Below are 17,367 nucleotides of genomic sequence, written 5' to 3' on the forward strand. Positions count from 1 at the left end.
TCTTTTTCAGAGCGTATGAAATTGTGAAGGTATATTGTGGCAGGTCCCCAAGTGGTCTTTTCTAATACCTGAATTTCTGGCGAAGCTGGAAATTACCAGCGGCTCCCCCCCCCCCCACCCCCCGAGGGACGGCTTTATCCACAGCAGGAAGGGGAGCAGAGCTCGCTGGGGAGGTTTCTTAATGCATGGCTGAAATAAAAGAATTTCTGCGAGACAGAGGCTGGAAAGCGAGCTTTTTTTCTTCTTTAAATCCCCCATCACTCCTGCTCCCTCTCTCTTTTTCTCCCCAGTAGTATAGTTTACTACTCTCTGCCTCCTCTTGAAGGGTTCTAGTTTAATAAACTTTCAGAGGATCCTGCAGCTGCAGACTGCTAGACAAATACCCTTGTGTGTTCTCTTTTGTCAAAGATACAGCTTTTTGTTATGTTCTTGCAAATTTGATTTCTCCCCGTGTCTTTCGTTTCTCTGCCTCCCTCTGTCTCTCTCACTTTCTGCATTTGTCTTCATCGCCCTCATCCTCTAGCTTTCCGTCTCCCTCCTTGACACACACACACACACACACACCAAGTCAAACTCTGTCTCTTGTGGTTGAGTTTATTGTTTGGTCTGTCTCTTCTTTCTCCCCCTCTGTGCTCCCTTTTGTTTTCTGTGTGTTTTGTTGTTTTGTGCATCGAGGCTGTGATGCAGATAGAATGCAGACAGTTTGCCCTGGGTGAAGCGTGTGCAATGCCACCAGCCCGCTTGGTATCTCTTTAGCTAAATGCATCTGTTCACACACAGCCTAATGCTTAAAACTACCTGCAGTTAAGCAAAGGATTAAAGGTGAACCCTTCATAAAGGGGTTTCTATTCATAATAGTGTGTGATTTATCATCCCTCTTTATGGTCTCATTTTCAACTTGCCCTTTCCTTGGTAATCAGTGTCTGTTTCTTGATGTCCACACATCAATAATTTTGCTTTAGTCATAACATTAAACAAGAAAACCTCTATCCATCCGATCACGTACTATACATGAATTACATCCCTCCACGTCTGTCTCTTCTTCCTCCCCCCTCTGCTGTTGGTAAATAATTCAACCTTTTTCCTTTAACAAGTGCTGGCCTTAATAGGGAGCTCTACCTGTAGTTGGGATAAACAAGGCAGCTGGGCTTGCCGGTGAAACAGAGGGATTTGGGCTTCACGAGGGCAGAGGAATAAGTTGTTTCCTTCTGAAAGGCAGAGTATGCCGGCTGACATTAATTAAACCCTGTAGGATAAAGGTTATCTGAGGCCCGGGCAAAGCAGAGACGGTGCATGAGGCAGGTTACGCCTGCGGAATCCTAATCAAGACGTTGTATTAAAGTGACACGTGTGAGCTCGGCCGTGTATAATACGTGTGGTGCGTTAGTTAGAATAGCGTTTCACGACAGAAAAGAGGCGCCGGCGTCATATTTGGCCTCCCACAGTTGCAGATGTGTGACGGTAAACCGCAAAATAGTTTCTCAAACGCATAAAGATCAATCTCGCTGCGTGCCTCCGCTTTTCAGTATTCTAAACATTTGTGTAAATACACGCTGAGGTAAAACAGCAAGAGATTTCCGTGTTTAGAGAGACATTGCGTTGTCCACCGTGCTCTGTCTCACCGGAGGACCCCCCCTATGGTGGACCTGTGACCGAGTCACCTGACCAAAGCATTGGCATGACGCTCGGGTGCCCATGGCTCATGTTTTACAAATTACCCAGGGCCCATGCGCCAACTCAGTGCCCATATTTCCGCCCTGCTGTATGCAAAGTGCATGGAATGATATTCCCCAGCGGCAACTTCTCCCACAGACAATAAACAGCAGCCGCAGAAATAACAGTCACCTCCCGAACCGAAGGAGGCTATGGAAAATCTGAGTTAAGGAAGGGGGAATGAACTACTCTGACCAATCGGCTCCTTCGCTTTGTGCTGGATCGTGCTGGTAAGAAGCAGCATAGATCCTATTTGCAGGCGGGTGAGGCACTCTGGGTAATGTTGTGTCATCATGATGATAATCTTCGAGCGCCTCACTCTCTTCCTGACTCATAGACTTGTGCTATATATAATTAAAGGTCACCTTATTGGTGAAATTCTGTTGTTATTTATAGCAGCGGAGAAAGAGGAGCGACGTGGGTTTTATTTTTATGTCTTTGTTTCGCTCTGTAGTAGCAGCAGAGTAACTGCGGCGCCGGCATCGGGGTGATGTCTGCTCTTTTCTTCTACTGTACAGATAAAGGTTGGCGTCCTCTCATCTACAACAGCCCAGTGAAAAGTGATTAGCTGATACGGATTGAGCTGTCAGTGATAACTGATATTGGGGGAACTATTACATTCACTCTCGGATCGTGATCCTGAAAATGGGTCCATCACGGCGCAGTGTGCATCATATTCAGATGCAGGAGCAGCACATTGGAGGAGGAAAACTCCGCTTGACGGTCGGAGAGTTGCCATCAATATGGAGCTGATTTTAACCTCAAAAGTATTAAATATGTGTGTCTTTTTTATTAGTGTATAATTCACCCGTAATATTTCTTCATGTCTACATGACTCAAAGTGAAAAGTCCATACTGAGCCTTCAGAGAACTTTCCTAAAGTTTACTTGCGTCTTATGGTTGACAGTGACACCGAGTGCATCTCCGGAGAGAAACGTAAATAGTCTCTCAGGTGGAGCTGAGTAAATGGTTACTAAGCCAAGGAGTGCTGGGCCTATGCAAATAGGCAGGATAAGTTTTCATTGAGGAGTGAGAGGAGGGCATTCAAGGGTAACACAAACCTTAATCATCTCTTGTTGGTCTCTTTTTTTCCCCCAGTGACCCTGAAAGTTTCAGAGCGCAAACTTCAAGCCAAACAATCCGATGGAATTTTTTTTTCCAGCTGATAAATAGATAAACAGGAATAAATCAATGTGAAGTGATGAATTAATAAGTAAAATGCCCTCCAACCATTTGTCTGGTTGTATTCAGGCCTTATTTTCAGGCCTCGTTCTGCAAGTGAAGATGCGGGTGAGGGCAGGGAAGGAGTTCTTTCATTCCGTGAGGCGTGTGTGTGTGTGTGTGTGTGTGTGTGTGTGTGTGTGTAAGTCAGTGTCAGTTTGGGTTTTCTCAGTACTTAGTAATATTAAGACACGATGATGAGCTGCCTGGATACCAGCAGAAAACAAAAGAATGGGAAACAAAGCGAACCGTGGATCTGTCGACCATTTGCAGTCACATACTGCACACACATGTCGTGAGCATTCTGGCACGGTTAGTGGGCCAGGGAAGTGCTGGTCCGGGGCCTGGCCCATTCTCCAGAGACCCCCCCCCCCCCTGCATCCCGCCTCCTCCCTCGCCGACCCCCTCCCCCCCTTCCTGTGCAGTCTGTGTACGCAGTCCGATGCGACAAGGTTACACAACAACTCTCAAAACCTGCACTGCACAAACATGATTCTAAAAACGCAGACTACTGAAATCAGTTAAAGCAGAACCAAATAATCATCAGAAGGACTGTGGTAATTGTGTCAAGGGGAAATAGATCAGAAGATTTATGGATGGAACCGGCAAATCTTCCTGTGGCTTTGTTGCTTCGCTGTCGGTTCATTTCGACGTTGATCCACCCTTCCATCTGTCATCCTTTTCCTGTGCTCCTTCCTCGACTCTTCATTTATTTCTCCCTTTCTTTCCCCCCCCCTTTTTTGGATTCAAGAGTGGAGGAGCCTTCTGGCTTTAACAGAGAGGGGATGAAGATGTTTATTCATCTGGAGGGTATTAGAGCCATGATTAAGGAGAGGAGGGAGTAGTATGGCTGAATGCGACGTCTGCATCGCTCGTTCGTGGGCTGCCTGCGGGATTCTGGCCAAACACAAGAGGAAAACAAGAAATGAAAAAAAAACTTATAGCGTTGGGATCTCTCGGGGGGGGGGGGGGGGGCACAGAACTTTAAATGTTAGCCGTCTCACTCGCTCACCATTCTGAGTCCTACTCCTTGTCCTCACAGCTGAGCTAATTATTAATGAATACGGTTTCTGTTGAACCTTAGAGAAGTGTCAGCTCTGCAATCGCAGAGGGTAAAGAAATCTTGACATTTAAGACAGGGATGCATGAAAATACATCGTCTTGCTTGACTTGATGCCTGTTTTTTTTCCCTCCTCCTATTCTGTGAGATGCATGTTTTTCCCCCTCCTGGGCTGTCTCCAGTTGTTTTACCACTGACATGCTGGGATGGTGTAGATATCAAATAGAGCCACAGTGTATTAATCAGGAGAATTGAAGGCCATGAGTCAAGAGTGAGGGTCAGACTTTTTAGATAAATGCTAAGGCCAAATCTAACTGGCAATTCTAGGATCATTTCTCCACACACATTTATTTTTATTTTTTTTGCAGAGAGAAGAAATTACGTTTTTTCAGGAATTTGGCAGACTAACTGCCTTTTTAAAATAATATTCCCAGTTTAATCAACACATTGATCAAAATGTCTGAAGTTATATATTAAAAGTATTTCAATAATTTTTATTTGAAGTCTAGCCGGAGTTTTTATGGGCCACTGTGAGGTAGTTTGATATATAAAAAAAAATCAGACACAATTTTCTGAATTCATTGTTTGCTGTGCCTGGTTTAAGTAATGGATGGCACCTCTTGAAAGTTGCAGAGCAAACCTTATTTTAATGAAGCAACCTTACAGTAACTCAGCATATTTCTGTACACACAACATTTTTCCTTCTCTGAGCTGATCGCATAAATCAAATTTCCACAAGCAACTAAGAGGTGGGGGGGAAATGAAAGCGCATCCAAGTAAAGTTGGATGAGTGCAGTCAGGACATATTACAGTAAGAGTCCCAGTATAATACAGCAGAATGTTGCAGGACCTCAGTGGCGGACTGACTGACTGGTAGATTGTTCTCTGGGCCCTACTAACATGCACAGAGGCTCCCCTGCTTATTAAAGCCTGGTATAGCTCAGCCCGGTCTCGCCTGCTCCAAACCTCCCAGAGATCCAGTGCAGTGAGGCAGGCGGTGAAGAGGCATGCTGGGGGGACAGATTGCCATCCTCCCCCCCCCCCCCCCCCCCGGGAGGCTCACTGTGGCTGCTGCTCCAGCCAAGACCTGGGGCTCAGCCTACTTCCTGTTTGTGCCGTCGTCCACCTGAAGTGGTCAACAGTCCTTCCTGTCCACCCCGCCAGCCACTCCTGCTCTGCAGGAGATGACACCATAACCAGCACCACCATGGTGTCTACACGATCAAGTGACATCTTTATTAATTTGTGTAAAAAAAAAAAAAAGAAACAGAGAATTATCTATCTATCTATCTATCTGAGGCTTACTCATCCATATGCAGCATTCACACAATGACCTGCTGACTTCAGCGACCTCAGTGTAACAGTATACAGCTGTTATACAGGATGAGAAATGTGTGAAGTCATCTCATGCCTGCTTTGAGACCACTGTGGTCACAGTTTGCAAAACGGAGCTAATGTTCACTAAACAAGGCTCACCCTTCTTTAATTTAGTCATACGTTTGATTTTCAGCATTTTTCTTTTACGTTTCAGTTTATTGGCGAAGCAGAGAAGGACCTCTGTAATACGTGATGGAAGTCCATTTTTCTTTGTGTCTTGCTATCACAGAAAGAAGCGACCAGCAAAGGATGACTGGCCGCCCTACTTTTCCTCCTCTGGCCTTCCATTTGTCTAACTTTCCTCGGATGCCGCTGGGGCACTGTGATTTCTGGGACAGTGACCAAGTGCTCCTGTCTGAGCTGGGGGACGTGGGTAATGTGGACAAAGTAGTTGACAGTTTGCCGCTTCCCCACGGTTGAGAGGGAGTCATGAGGGCCAGAATAATGGAAGCCCAGACCACAGAGTCAGGACAGCGCTTGATGTCCCAGCTCTGTGTGAAAAAAAAAAAAAAATCCCCATTGATTCCAGCCTGGGAGGAGCTTGTTTCGTCTCCAAGTTTGTGTTAATGCGTCTTGTGCTTGTGTGGTTCAGCCATAGCAACACACGGCTACGGCATCGGCGAAACCGATGCACGTAAATCTGTATTTCATGAAGCGTTTTTCCACCTTGTTCAGTAAAATATAGCATCCTTGTTCGCCGCTGCTGTAGTTGTCTCATTCAACTCCTTCCTCTCATCCTGGATTTGATTGATCTGCAGCGAGGAGGGCTGACATTTCTCAGTCATTGGTAAAAAAAGAAAAAAAATACACTGTTTGTTTCGAAAAACAAATGGGGGGGGGGAGTGAGCACATAGCCCCAACACATAGACGGTGCTGGTGCAAGACGTCATGTACAGCCAAATGGTGCTTTTCTTGGGAATTATCAGTTTCTTTTTGATTGGATTTGATAAAACGGGGATGTAGCAGGACTTCTGTGACTAAAACCCAGCTCTGGGCCTTTTCCAACATGTCCTCTGAGCTGTCATTTATGAATCTGACTGGAATTGGTCCCAATAACTCAAAAACCCCCCTCTCTCTCTCTCTCTCTCTCTCTCTGTCAGAAAAAAGAGGAATATTATCGAATGTAAAAAAAAAAAAAAAATCTTGCCACCTCTACTATTAGATATTAAGTGGTTGTGTCACAAACAGGGCCATACATGAAAGTGCGTTGTTCAGACACACGTTGCTATTTGCGCATCAGATCGGGAAAAGCTTTGAGATGACACGTGCACAGCCTCCTGGGAGAGACTCACTACTTCTCTCAGTAACTGCAAAAAGATCCGCTCTCTAAATATGAAGTAGGGTCACAGTGTTACATCAGACAAGTTGTCAACTTTTTGTTTATTCATTGAGTCCCCAGTGAGGCACAAATGCAAACGCATATATGCATCTCTTAATGCAGCAACGACGTACAGTGCTCAGGGACGATGCACAGAAAGATAAGGATTGGCGGCTCAAAGCATCGCCATGCTTTTGCACTGCTAGAATGGCTTTTGAACAAAGTGTGGCTCATGATAAAAGTGGCAGATGATTGATAGCAAAAGCACTTTTTATGATAAGATAGGGTCCTGGACATGGATAAGAGTTTGGCTTCCTGAATAGAACAGATACTCTCTGTCACTGTCAGGCAGTGATAAGCCATCTTGAAGTGCTTCCAGGGCCACAGACACAAAGGTCCGGCCTCCATCGGTGTGTTGTTCTCGTGCCATGGTCCCTGGAAGGCTTGGGGAAGGTGTTGCACTGCATAAAAACAATAAACTAAAAAAAAGATGAAATTTGGGAGAGGGCTTTTCATATCTGATAAATATGTAAGTAAAATGCAACCTATTTCTTGCACTTTCAAAATGATGGTTTAGAAAGTGCTTCAAAATATTCTAGCAGAACAGCAAAAACTGCCAATTCATATTTTCAATCAAATTAGTAAATGTATTGCAGAACATCTCAGATATCATAGATATAAATACAATACTGTACATTAAAATAAAATACAGCAATTGTTTGTGCTTTTATTTTGAAATATCTTTTTTGTTTCAAGACATGCATTTAAACTCAGAATACCTTTGCTGATCTCTGTTTCTAAACATTTTCATTGCATTCTGGCAAAATGGCTTTTATATTTTAACGTTCTTACAGTGTTTACATGAATAAATGTAGAAAACAAACATCCTAGCATGAGCACAAATGTAAGTATACGTAGTTTAAAATTTTCATTCTTTCTTTTTTTTCCCGCCTCCTGGATGCACAATCGTCATTAATTCTGTATCTAATTCCAATTTTGCAGAAACTATTTTATGTTGGACACTTTTAGATATATAATAAAGATTATTTTACTAAATTCTGATATGTTTAGCTCCACTGTGGAGCAAACCAGCCATAAATATATACCAAGATTTAGCAATCAGAAATGTTATGTTGCATGGCTCAATTCACACCATGACAGAACAAAAGAATTCAATTTAAATAATTAATTTCAAATTACCCATATAATGCTGCATTTAAAATTTAGACACAGTGCGTGCTACCATATGTTTTATCGTCTAAAGGGAAACAATGTCTAAAGGAAATTAATGACTTGCTCTCTAAAATATATATTTATATATCCTGCTAATCCTCAAATACATTAATTGCATAAATCAAACACTCCTCAGGGGTTTTGAAAACTATGCCACTGTGTACAGACGGCAAACTTGGGTACCTGTTCTTAGTATTAAGTATCATATTTAGACCGGAGTATTTACTCTGGGAAAGGGTGCTATAAATGAACACAGAGGAAGTGGTGCACAAAGAGCAGCTCAGACTGGTTCAGAGGAAACTGAGACTTGCATGTAAAGGGGGGGAAGTTTTAGTGGTTACTATTGCAGTATTTATAAAAAATAATAATTTCTGTGGACTTGCTTCAAGTTCCAAACGTCTTTATCGGTCTTACAGAACTGGATTCTTTGAACTCAACAGCAAAGCCTTTTGTTTGATTATTTTAAAAATAGTTTCCATGTACTGTAGTTTATCTTACAAGTAAATATGGCTCTTTATGACATCCCCTATAGACATCCAGCAAATGAGGTTGTTTTGTTTCCATACAGGAGACATTTAAAAAGAGAAAAAGGGATTGGGGGGGGGGGGGGGGGGGTAAGGACAGCACTCCCAGAGAGAGACAGGCCTTAAGATGGAGGTCTTCCTCCCAGGACGTGACAGGCTGTTGGCTAGAGGATGCTCAGGAAGGCCTTGGCAGACCAACAAAGACAGCCCTTCAGCTGCAGGGTGTAGTTTTTCAGGCCCCAGCATCCCCTTTGGCAGCAGCACAGAGATTGCTGGCGTGCACAGGCCCCCGGCCCGAGAGACAGGGAAGTAAGGCCCGTTCTTTTATTTACTCAGGCTGCTGCTGAGGCCTGGGCATTTCTTGTCTGGGTGAAGGAGGGAAACAAATCTCTCTCTAACTTTCCTCTTGTGGTCTCCTGAGGAAGGTTGCTCTTTCATCTGCAGTTGTTCACACAGTTGTTTTGGCCATTGCGCCTGCATCTGTCTAGTCCTTGTGTACATGTATGTGTCTGCACATATGTATGTTTGTTACAGTGTGTGTGTGTTTGGGGGGGTAGATAGTAAATGCATAGTGAGTTTCTCACCCACAGTGTACAGTTTCTTTTTGTTTTCTGGCTTTCACAAACAAAGGACTTAAGAACTTTGCCATTAACCTCAGCAGGAATTCTATTCTATTGGACCAGACACATGGAGCATATTTTAGACAGACTGACTTGATGACACCTCAAGTATAATTATTTCAATATTACACTTAGGTACATTATTTTATTTGTTATTGTCTGGCAGCTTTTCTCATATTTCTCAAACCTAAGAGTGACCACTTGCCAAACTAAACATGCTCATTCTCCAAGTTGAATTTGAGTAAAGTTTATGACTCCCATGTGACTTACACAGACGCAACTTTAATGTATGTGTGTTATTGGAGTAAAGGCACTTAATAAAAAATCTATACGTAAAGCAATCAAACAAAAATATAGCATAAGGTTGCCCTAACAGCTTTGCAATGTCTTGAGGCAAAGATATCCTCATTTAAGGTCGGATAATTTAATTTAGCCTTACGTACAGGCCCATTTATTTGTTTGTTTTATGCTATTGTCTCAGAGCCAATATGTTTCACTGCAAGGCATTGGTTGGGGTCATTCTTCTTGCACTGCCTTCTTTTCCTGTGCCCTGGGAGGCAGTGTGAGAGAGGACAGATCCACCTCCTCTGTGGAGGAGGGCACAGCACTGAGTCACTCATCTTCCCTCAAAGGAAACAGGGAGGGAGAGAGAGAGAGAGAGAGATACAGTAAGAAAATCAAGCAAGGTTTGATTGAGTTAGATGCGTGTGCAGAGTGGGCACCTTGCCAGGGGTGGGAGGGTTCCAGGAGGGTTACGGTGTGGAGGTGGGCGGTCAATGTGCTGCTTTCAGCAGTTTGAAGGGGCAAGCGAATGGCCTTCGACCCCATCTGTTTCCTGAAGATAGGCCCTGATGGGGGTAAGTGCTCAGAGAGGGCATGATATCCTCACAAAGGGCAGATCTCCCAGCAAAAACAACAGAAAGGGGCGAGAGAGAGAGAGAGAGAGAAAAAGTGAGAGACTTAGATTTAGGGAGTGTGTGTTTTTCCCTCGTCCCTCTCATAAATCTTTGCAGTTTCCTCTTGTTTTTTCCATTCTAAATTTTGGCCTTTTGACGCAGTTGTTTTCTTTTCTTTTTTTTCTGAAGGGGTTTGGGATTACATTGTTTCATTTAGGTAAGGAAGTTCACGGCACTTTGAATTTGACAGTGGGAAGATGTGGTCTGTAACCTTTTGAACTTGTTTAAAGTCTTATTCCGTGATTTTCATTCATATCAATGTACAATAAACCATCGGAATGGAATGTCGGTTAAGAAGCACATTGAATGGGGAAGACATTCAAGTAATTATATAATAAATGGTGTTCTCTGGTCATTCTCTGCACCTGCTTGTCCTTGAATGAGATACTTAGCAACTCGGATGTCTTCCCCTATCCGTTTCCCTGCCCCCCCCCCCCCCCCCCTTCCCTGTTGTACCATCACATGGCATATTCATCTATCCTGTGTCAGTTTCCTTGCAGACAAATATAGTAATAATGAATGAATATTCTATAATACCATATCTGTTGAGTGATGTTCGGATAGGCCCATGTTTCATGAAAATCATCAGTTTCGCAGTGGAGGGGTCCTCAGGCTAGGCATAGCTATGGTCTAAATTGCATATTCAATCTCCTCTTTCTCTCTTAAAAACAGCTTTTCCCAATTTTTTGCTCTTGTTTTAAGGTCATTTCAAGGGTTATTTTTTCAAAGAATATTCTTGTAATTGTTCAGGAATACTAGAAATGTTGTAATTTACCTCATGCCAGGCTTACATGATAAAGTACACAAATTGCATTGTGCAAGATCTAAATGTCAGGGATCGTGTTTTTAGTCACAGTGGGCGAAGCCATTAAATGGCCACATGCAAGGTTAATTGTAGTAAAAGGATTTTCACTTATTCTCTTGCCTAATTACCCTTAAAATTGCATATTCATATGTAACTTTTTCGATGGCACCCGAGGAGAGGTACTGTTTTCCCAGAAGAAAAACAATTCTAACTTGCAAAGTATTCTGATTTCGTACCACAACCTTATAATTACTATGACAAATAACACCACTGTGGGCCCCCGTTTTCTATTCAAAAAATGTAGACATATGAGCCGTTAATAACATCTGTTGGAACACCTCTCTTACTCACTCCCTCTCTTCTTCTTTTTTCTTCTCACTTGCCCTTCATACCCCTCTTTCCACCTCATGCTATCTTCTCCTCCAGATGGTGCTGATCTTGAGGATGACCCATCATGTTCTTGGCCAGCATCATCTCCCTCCAGTAAGGATCAGACTTCTCCGGGACACTGCGAAGACTATGATTTTGGTGAAGACGAAGGTGGCCCTGGCCTGCCATACCCATGCCAATTCTGTGACAAGTCTTTCAGCCGCTTAAGCTTCCTCAAGCGCCACGAACAGAGCCACGGCGATAAACTCCCTTTCAGCTGTACCTTCTGTAGCCGCCTGTTTAAGCACAAGCGCAGCCGAGATCGACACGTGAAGCTACACACCGGTGATAAGAAGTACCACTGTGGGGAGTGTGACTCCGCCTTTTCCCGCAGTGACCACCTCAAAATCCACATGAAAACTCACGCTTCTAACAAACCCCACAAGTGCCCTGTGTGCCGCCGAGGTTTCCTCTCCTCCAGCTCTCTCCACGGCCACATGCAAGTACACGAAAGGGGCAAAGATAGCAGTAGCTCAAGCCTCTCCAGAGCTGATGAATGGAAACTGAAAGAAACACGCAAATGCAGTCGTTGCGAGGAGGGTTTTGATGTACCAGAGGACCTCCAGAGGCACATTGTCGAGTGTCATCCTGAGTGCTGTCCACCAGAGGATGGAGGCCTGGGCGCCACCCTGCAGTGCATCTACTGCCATGAGCCTTTTAGTGATGAGGGCACCCTTCTGACTCACATTGACCAGGCCCACAGCCGAGACAGGAAGGGCCACACCTGTGCTATCTGCTCTGAGCACTTTCTGTCTGTTGAGGACCTCTATGCTCATATGGACATCCATCAGCTCCCTGAATCGAGTAATCACAGCAACAGCCCTTCTTTGCTGACTGTGGGCTACACTTCTGTCTCTAGCACCACTCCTGACTCGAACCTCTCTGTTGATAGCTCCACAATGGTGGAGACAGCACCACCTGTGCCAAAGACGAGGGGGAGGAGAAAGAGGGGCGCTCAAAATAATTCAGAAATCGGAGGACGCTCCTCTAAACAGCCTAAAATCTCCTATAGTTGCAACTATTGCAACAAGCAAGTATTCTCCAGTTTGGCTGTGCTTCAAATTCACCTGAGAACCATGCACCTGGACAAGCCAGAACAGGCTCATACCTGCCAGTTTTGTTTGGAGATTCTTCCCTCTTTACTAAATCTAAATGAACATCTTAAACAGGTCCACAACGCAGAAGATCATGCTGCCCTGTTAGTCAGCTTGCCTGATGCCCTTCTTCAGTGTAATTTCTGCCCTGAGGTATTGAGTGACCTCAATGGCCTTCAGGAACATATTCGATGCTCACATGGCTTCCCAAGTCCTGTGGCCAAGGAAAGCAATGCCTTCTTCTGCCCCCAATGCTTCATGGGGTTCTTAACAGAGACTACCTTGGAGGAGCATGTTCGGCAAACTCACTGTGATGGGGGAAGCCTGCGCTTTGACTCCCCTTTGGCTGTAACTCCCAAGGAGTCTATTGTCGAGGTGTATTCTTGTTCATATTGCACCAATTCCCCCATATTCAACAGTGTTCTGAAGCTCAACAAGCATGTCAAGGAGAATCACAAGAACATTCCACTGGCACTGAACTACATCAACAATGGAAAGAAATCTCTGCGCACCCTCAGCCCCTCTTCCCCAATATCAGTGGAACAAACTACCTTGTTAAAACAGGGAAGTTCACGCAATGCCAGTGAATTCATATGTAACCAATGCGGAGCTAAGTATACCAGCTTAGACCTTTTCCAGACTCACTTAAAAACTCACCTGGATGGTTTGCAGCCTCAACTCACATGCCCACAGTGCAACAAAGAGTTTCCCAACCAAGAGTCCCTGCTAAAGCATGTGACAATTCACTTCACTATTACATCCACGTACTACATTTGTGAGAGCTGTGACAAACAGTTCACCTCAGTGGATGACCTGCAGAAGCACCTTCTTGACATGCATACCTTTGTATTCTTTCGTTGCACTCTGTGTCAAGAGGTTTTTGACTCAAAAGTGTCTACTCAGCTCCACCTGGCTGTCAAGCACAGCAATGAGAAAAAGGTGTATCGCTGTACTTCCTGCAACTGGGACTTCAGGCATGAGGCTGACCTACAGCTACATGTCAAACACAGTCACCTGGAAAACCAGGGACGTGCCCACCGCTGCATTTTTTGTGGGGAGTCCTTTGGCACAGAGGTGGAGCTGCAATGCCACATCACCAGCCACAGTAAGAAGTATAACTGTCGCTTCTGCAGTAAAGCCTTCCATGCCATCGTCCTTTTGGAAAAGCATTTAAGGGAGAAACACTGCGTGTTTGACGGAAAGGTACAGAATTGTGGGGCTAATGGCTCTACGATAAGTGGTGGGGATGGCCATTCAAAGGAAGATGTTGAGATTCAAAGTCTTATAACCAACAGCCATGGTCCAGGGACTGCAGTAGCATCAGTAGTGGAGTCTCAGAACAGCCATGATGGAAGTGAAGAAGAAGTTGATGCTGCAGATCCCATGTTTGCATGTGACATTTGTGGGGCATCTTACACCATGGAGTCACTCCTCACTAACCACCAGCTGAGGGACCACAATATACGCCCAGGTGAGAGTGCCATGGTAAAAAGGAAAGCTGAAATGATAAAGGGTAACCACAAGTGTAATGTCTGCTCCCGCACCTTCTTCTCTGAGGCTGGGCTCAGAGAACATATGCAGACCCACCTTGGGCCTGTCAAACACTACATGTGTCCCATCTGTGGAGAACGCTTCCCCTCTTTGCTCACCCTGACCGAGCATAAGGTCACCCACAGCAAAAGCCTGGACACAGGCAGCTGCCGTATTTGTAAGATGCCACTGCACAGTGAAGAGGACTTCTTGGAGCATTGCCAGATGCACCCAGACCTGAGGAACTCTCTGACTGGGTTCCGCTGTGTAGTCTGCATGCAGACAGTCACATCCACATTGGAACTCAAGATCCACGGCACCTTCCACATGCAAAAGACAGGGCCATCCACCAACCAACCCATGGGCCGTAACAATATCAACTCCCACCACCAGCAGCAACACTATATTCAAAAACCTTTCAAGTGTGCGTCCTGTCTGAAAGACTTTCGGTCAAAACAAGACTTGGTGAAGCTGGACATTAACGGTCTGCCTTACGGACTCTGTGCATCCTGCGTGACAGCAGCTGGCTCCAAGAGCTCCAGCCCAACAGTAAATGGAGTAAGACAACAGCAGCACCACGGTGGAGCAACCACTCCAGCCTCAACAACAGCTTCATGGATCCAGGGGGGCAATGTTAGCCCTGGAGATGGGAAAGGCAAAGCCATCTCCTCTTCCTCGTCATCTTCGTCCACATCCTCGACATCCGCTGCCAAGACGAGATGCTCCAGTTGCAATGTGAAGTTTGAAACTGAGGCGGAGTTGCAAAACCACGTACAGACAGTGCACCGAGAACAACAGGGTGGGGACAGCAACAGCGGGCAGCTGAAGACCCCCCAGGTGTCCCCCATGCCCAGAGCCAGTCCCTCGCAAACTGAAGAGGTATTGTGAATTAGCGTTATATTAAAGAATGCATTCTTTTTTTCTATTCTCATTTTTCATTGTTAAAAGTAAAGTGATATCCATTTTGCAAGATTAATATTTATCAGACCCAACAATAATATCTAACTTCCTCCTGGTCCTGCTTACAGAAAAAGACATACCAATGCATCAAATGTCAGATGGTGTTCTACAGTGAATGGGACATCCAAGTTCATGTTGCCAACCACATGCTGGGTAGGACATACCTCTTTTTTTTGTTTCATTTGTTATGGTCTCTGTTGCATTCCTGGAACATGGTCATAAAAGCAGTGCTTTTATAGTGTCCGGATTAATCGTGTTTTCACTTGTGTTTTTCTACGTGTTTGTACAATGTTGCTTAGATTTAATCAATGTGAGTTTTTAGTTGTGTGATTTAAATATTAGAGGGACTGGCTTTGTCTGATCGTCATCGATACCATACACAAATTATTAAGAGTAATTTACGACAAATCTTTGATCATTTTAAGATTAGAGACATTTTCATGCCTTTCTTTAAAGGTGAATCACATACTAAGGGCTGATATGTAATATATTTAATGAAATATTTAACCCTGTCTCATTCAGGCTTACAAGTATCTGGATCACATCACCAAATAGGTGGAATTATTTTAATATTTTGACCATCAACTGCATCCCCAGTGTTTGCATTCATAAAGCCTTCATCTTCATTTCCCCATGCATGTGAATGGTAAAATAGAGTCCGTGTGCATGCTTGTGGAGCACAATTTCTCGACTTCAAACCACTCTGTATCAAAGTAGTTTGAAGTAGATGAAGCATTTAGATTACTGAAATATTTCAAACCAAAAACAGATTTTATTTCAATTGTTTGTTTTTTTTAAATATCACCACATCGCTGATTATATTTAATTGTTCATTGTGCCTCTTTTCATAAGCAGGCCGTTCACAGGGCTATGGTGAAAACACATTTACTTTCGTGCTCCCTGCATTTGACGTCAAATCAACTGAAAAAAAATGGGTATTTGATTCATGTCGCACATTGTGCATAACAAAATGATTCCAAATTATTCCACATTTTCTTTTACAAGACTTCCAAACAAAAGACTACTTGTGTAAAACTAAACCTCTGCACTTTTGGCTGTCATTTGTATGCAGGCGGAATAATTTGTCGAGAACAGACAATTGGAAAACAGGTTTTCTTGCCTGCAGTAAGCGTTTGAATTCCAGTCTCGCGTTCCTTTTAGTCATTCATTTATTCAGCTCGTTTGGCGGCTCTTTCATTACACTGCATTATCTGTTGTCTTCAGTGGGAGAGAGACTCATTGATCTGGAACCAAACCGCCTCTCTGTTTGGGACACGCTTCTAGGCGCAGGTGAATTTAAACACGGTGGGCAATTCTATCAGGGACCCACTGTTTGTGCATAAACAATCAGAAGCATGTGATTTGTGGTTTTGATGCTTCGGTGTATTTGCAAAGGAGAGAGACGAGCCGAGAGGGTGTAGGTGTGTATTTGGTATTCATCTCTGCGATCTGCTCACCCACTATTCTACTGGGGGTGCCTAATACAGTACCATGCCAGCATTAGTCCTTTCTTTTGCAAAGGCAGGCACGGAGCACACTGGGAGGGTAGAAAACAAACCCCCCTACTGGTTATTTTATGTCTGTCAGCCGCACAAGCACACAGTTCCCCCCATAATAGTGGAATTCAGACATCTTAGGATAACAGGAGGGTAGGTGATTGGGTTATTGTCTGATGTCTTACTCCTCTGATATGCCATTGCTTTGTATTCAACATGATCGTGGGTTTCATCAGACTCCTCAAAAGGGTTTCTGTTCTATGCATTTGTCTTGTGATCTTTAAAATATGAGGAAAACTGAACTCGTTGTTGGGAAAATTTTGCATAAAAAAACCAAGCGGTGAAGAAGCAACTCTACAAAGAAAGGAAAAATACAGATTTATTTTTTCTACAGCAGTATAAAGACAAACATTCATGTTCATTTAATAGTTGTTGTTTTTTGTAGCATGTTAAGAATTGGTCTATTTGATACAGAATGGGATTAAACTCAATCCAGCCTGTAATCACTGCAAAGCCAATTCAAGCCAAAAACATAAGAAAAAGCTCATTTGGAAAAGCTCTAAATACCTCCGCTACTGAAAAACTCCTTTTTTAATGGCCATCTGCACAGGAGAGGGGAAACAGGGGCTGGGGTCATCTCCGCTCAGCTGTCAGAGTTATTAGTGTAGGTAATGGAGCAGACGCTGGATTCATAGGGGTGTTGTTTTCATCCATGCCCCGCTCCATGGTGTCAGCTCACACTGATAACTCTATATATAGTGATGCGCCGTGACATAACCATAGTGCTAAGTGTATGGAAAAACAAAACCTGAGCCTGTCTCATCCAGACAAGTCCATATCAGCAGCCTTTGTAATGCAATAGTCTTTTACAAACCAAGTGCACTCAGCCTAGGCCCTCGCCGCCTCCCATCAGTCCGAAGTGCTCATGGAAGTCCTCTTCTGTATGACTGCCAGCGCATTTTGATGCATGGATATTACAATGAGATGATGATGGTCCTGGTTCAGACATAAAGTGCAGCTCTGGTGCCCAG

At 44.0% G+C, this 17,367-nt stretch overlaps 1 protein-coding gene across 1 annotated transcript in view; it reads left to right on the forward strand.

Moving 5' to 3' along the window:
* The window catches only part of LOC137904686 (zinc finger protein 521-like), a 90,627-nt gene that overhangs the window by 25,448 nt on the left and 47,812 nt on the right, over positions 1–17,367 (forward strand). The window contains exons 4-6 of the mRNA XM_068748889.1: positions 11,254–14,759; positions 14,909–14,993; positions 16,065–16,130. Coding sequence (XP_068604990.1) covers positions 11,254–14,759; positions 14,909–14,993; positions 16,065–16,130 — 3,657 coding nt within the window. The remainder of the gene's footprint in view (positions 1–11,253; positions 14,760–14,908; positions 14,994–16,064; positions 16,131–17,367) is intronic.

Source organism: Brachionichthys hirsutus, chromosome 15 (genome assembly GCF_040956055.1).
Source record: "Brachionichthys hirsutus isolate HB-005 chromosome 15, CSIRO-AGI_Bhir_v1, whole genome shotgun sequence".
NCBI classification, from domain to species: domain Eukaryota; kingdom Metazoa; phylum Chordata; class Actinopteri; order Lophiiformes; family Brachionichthyidae; genus Brachionichthys; species Brachionichthys hirsutus.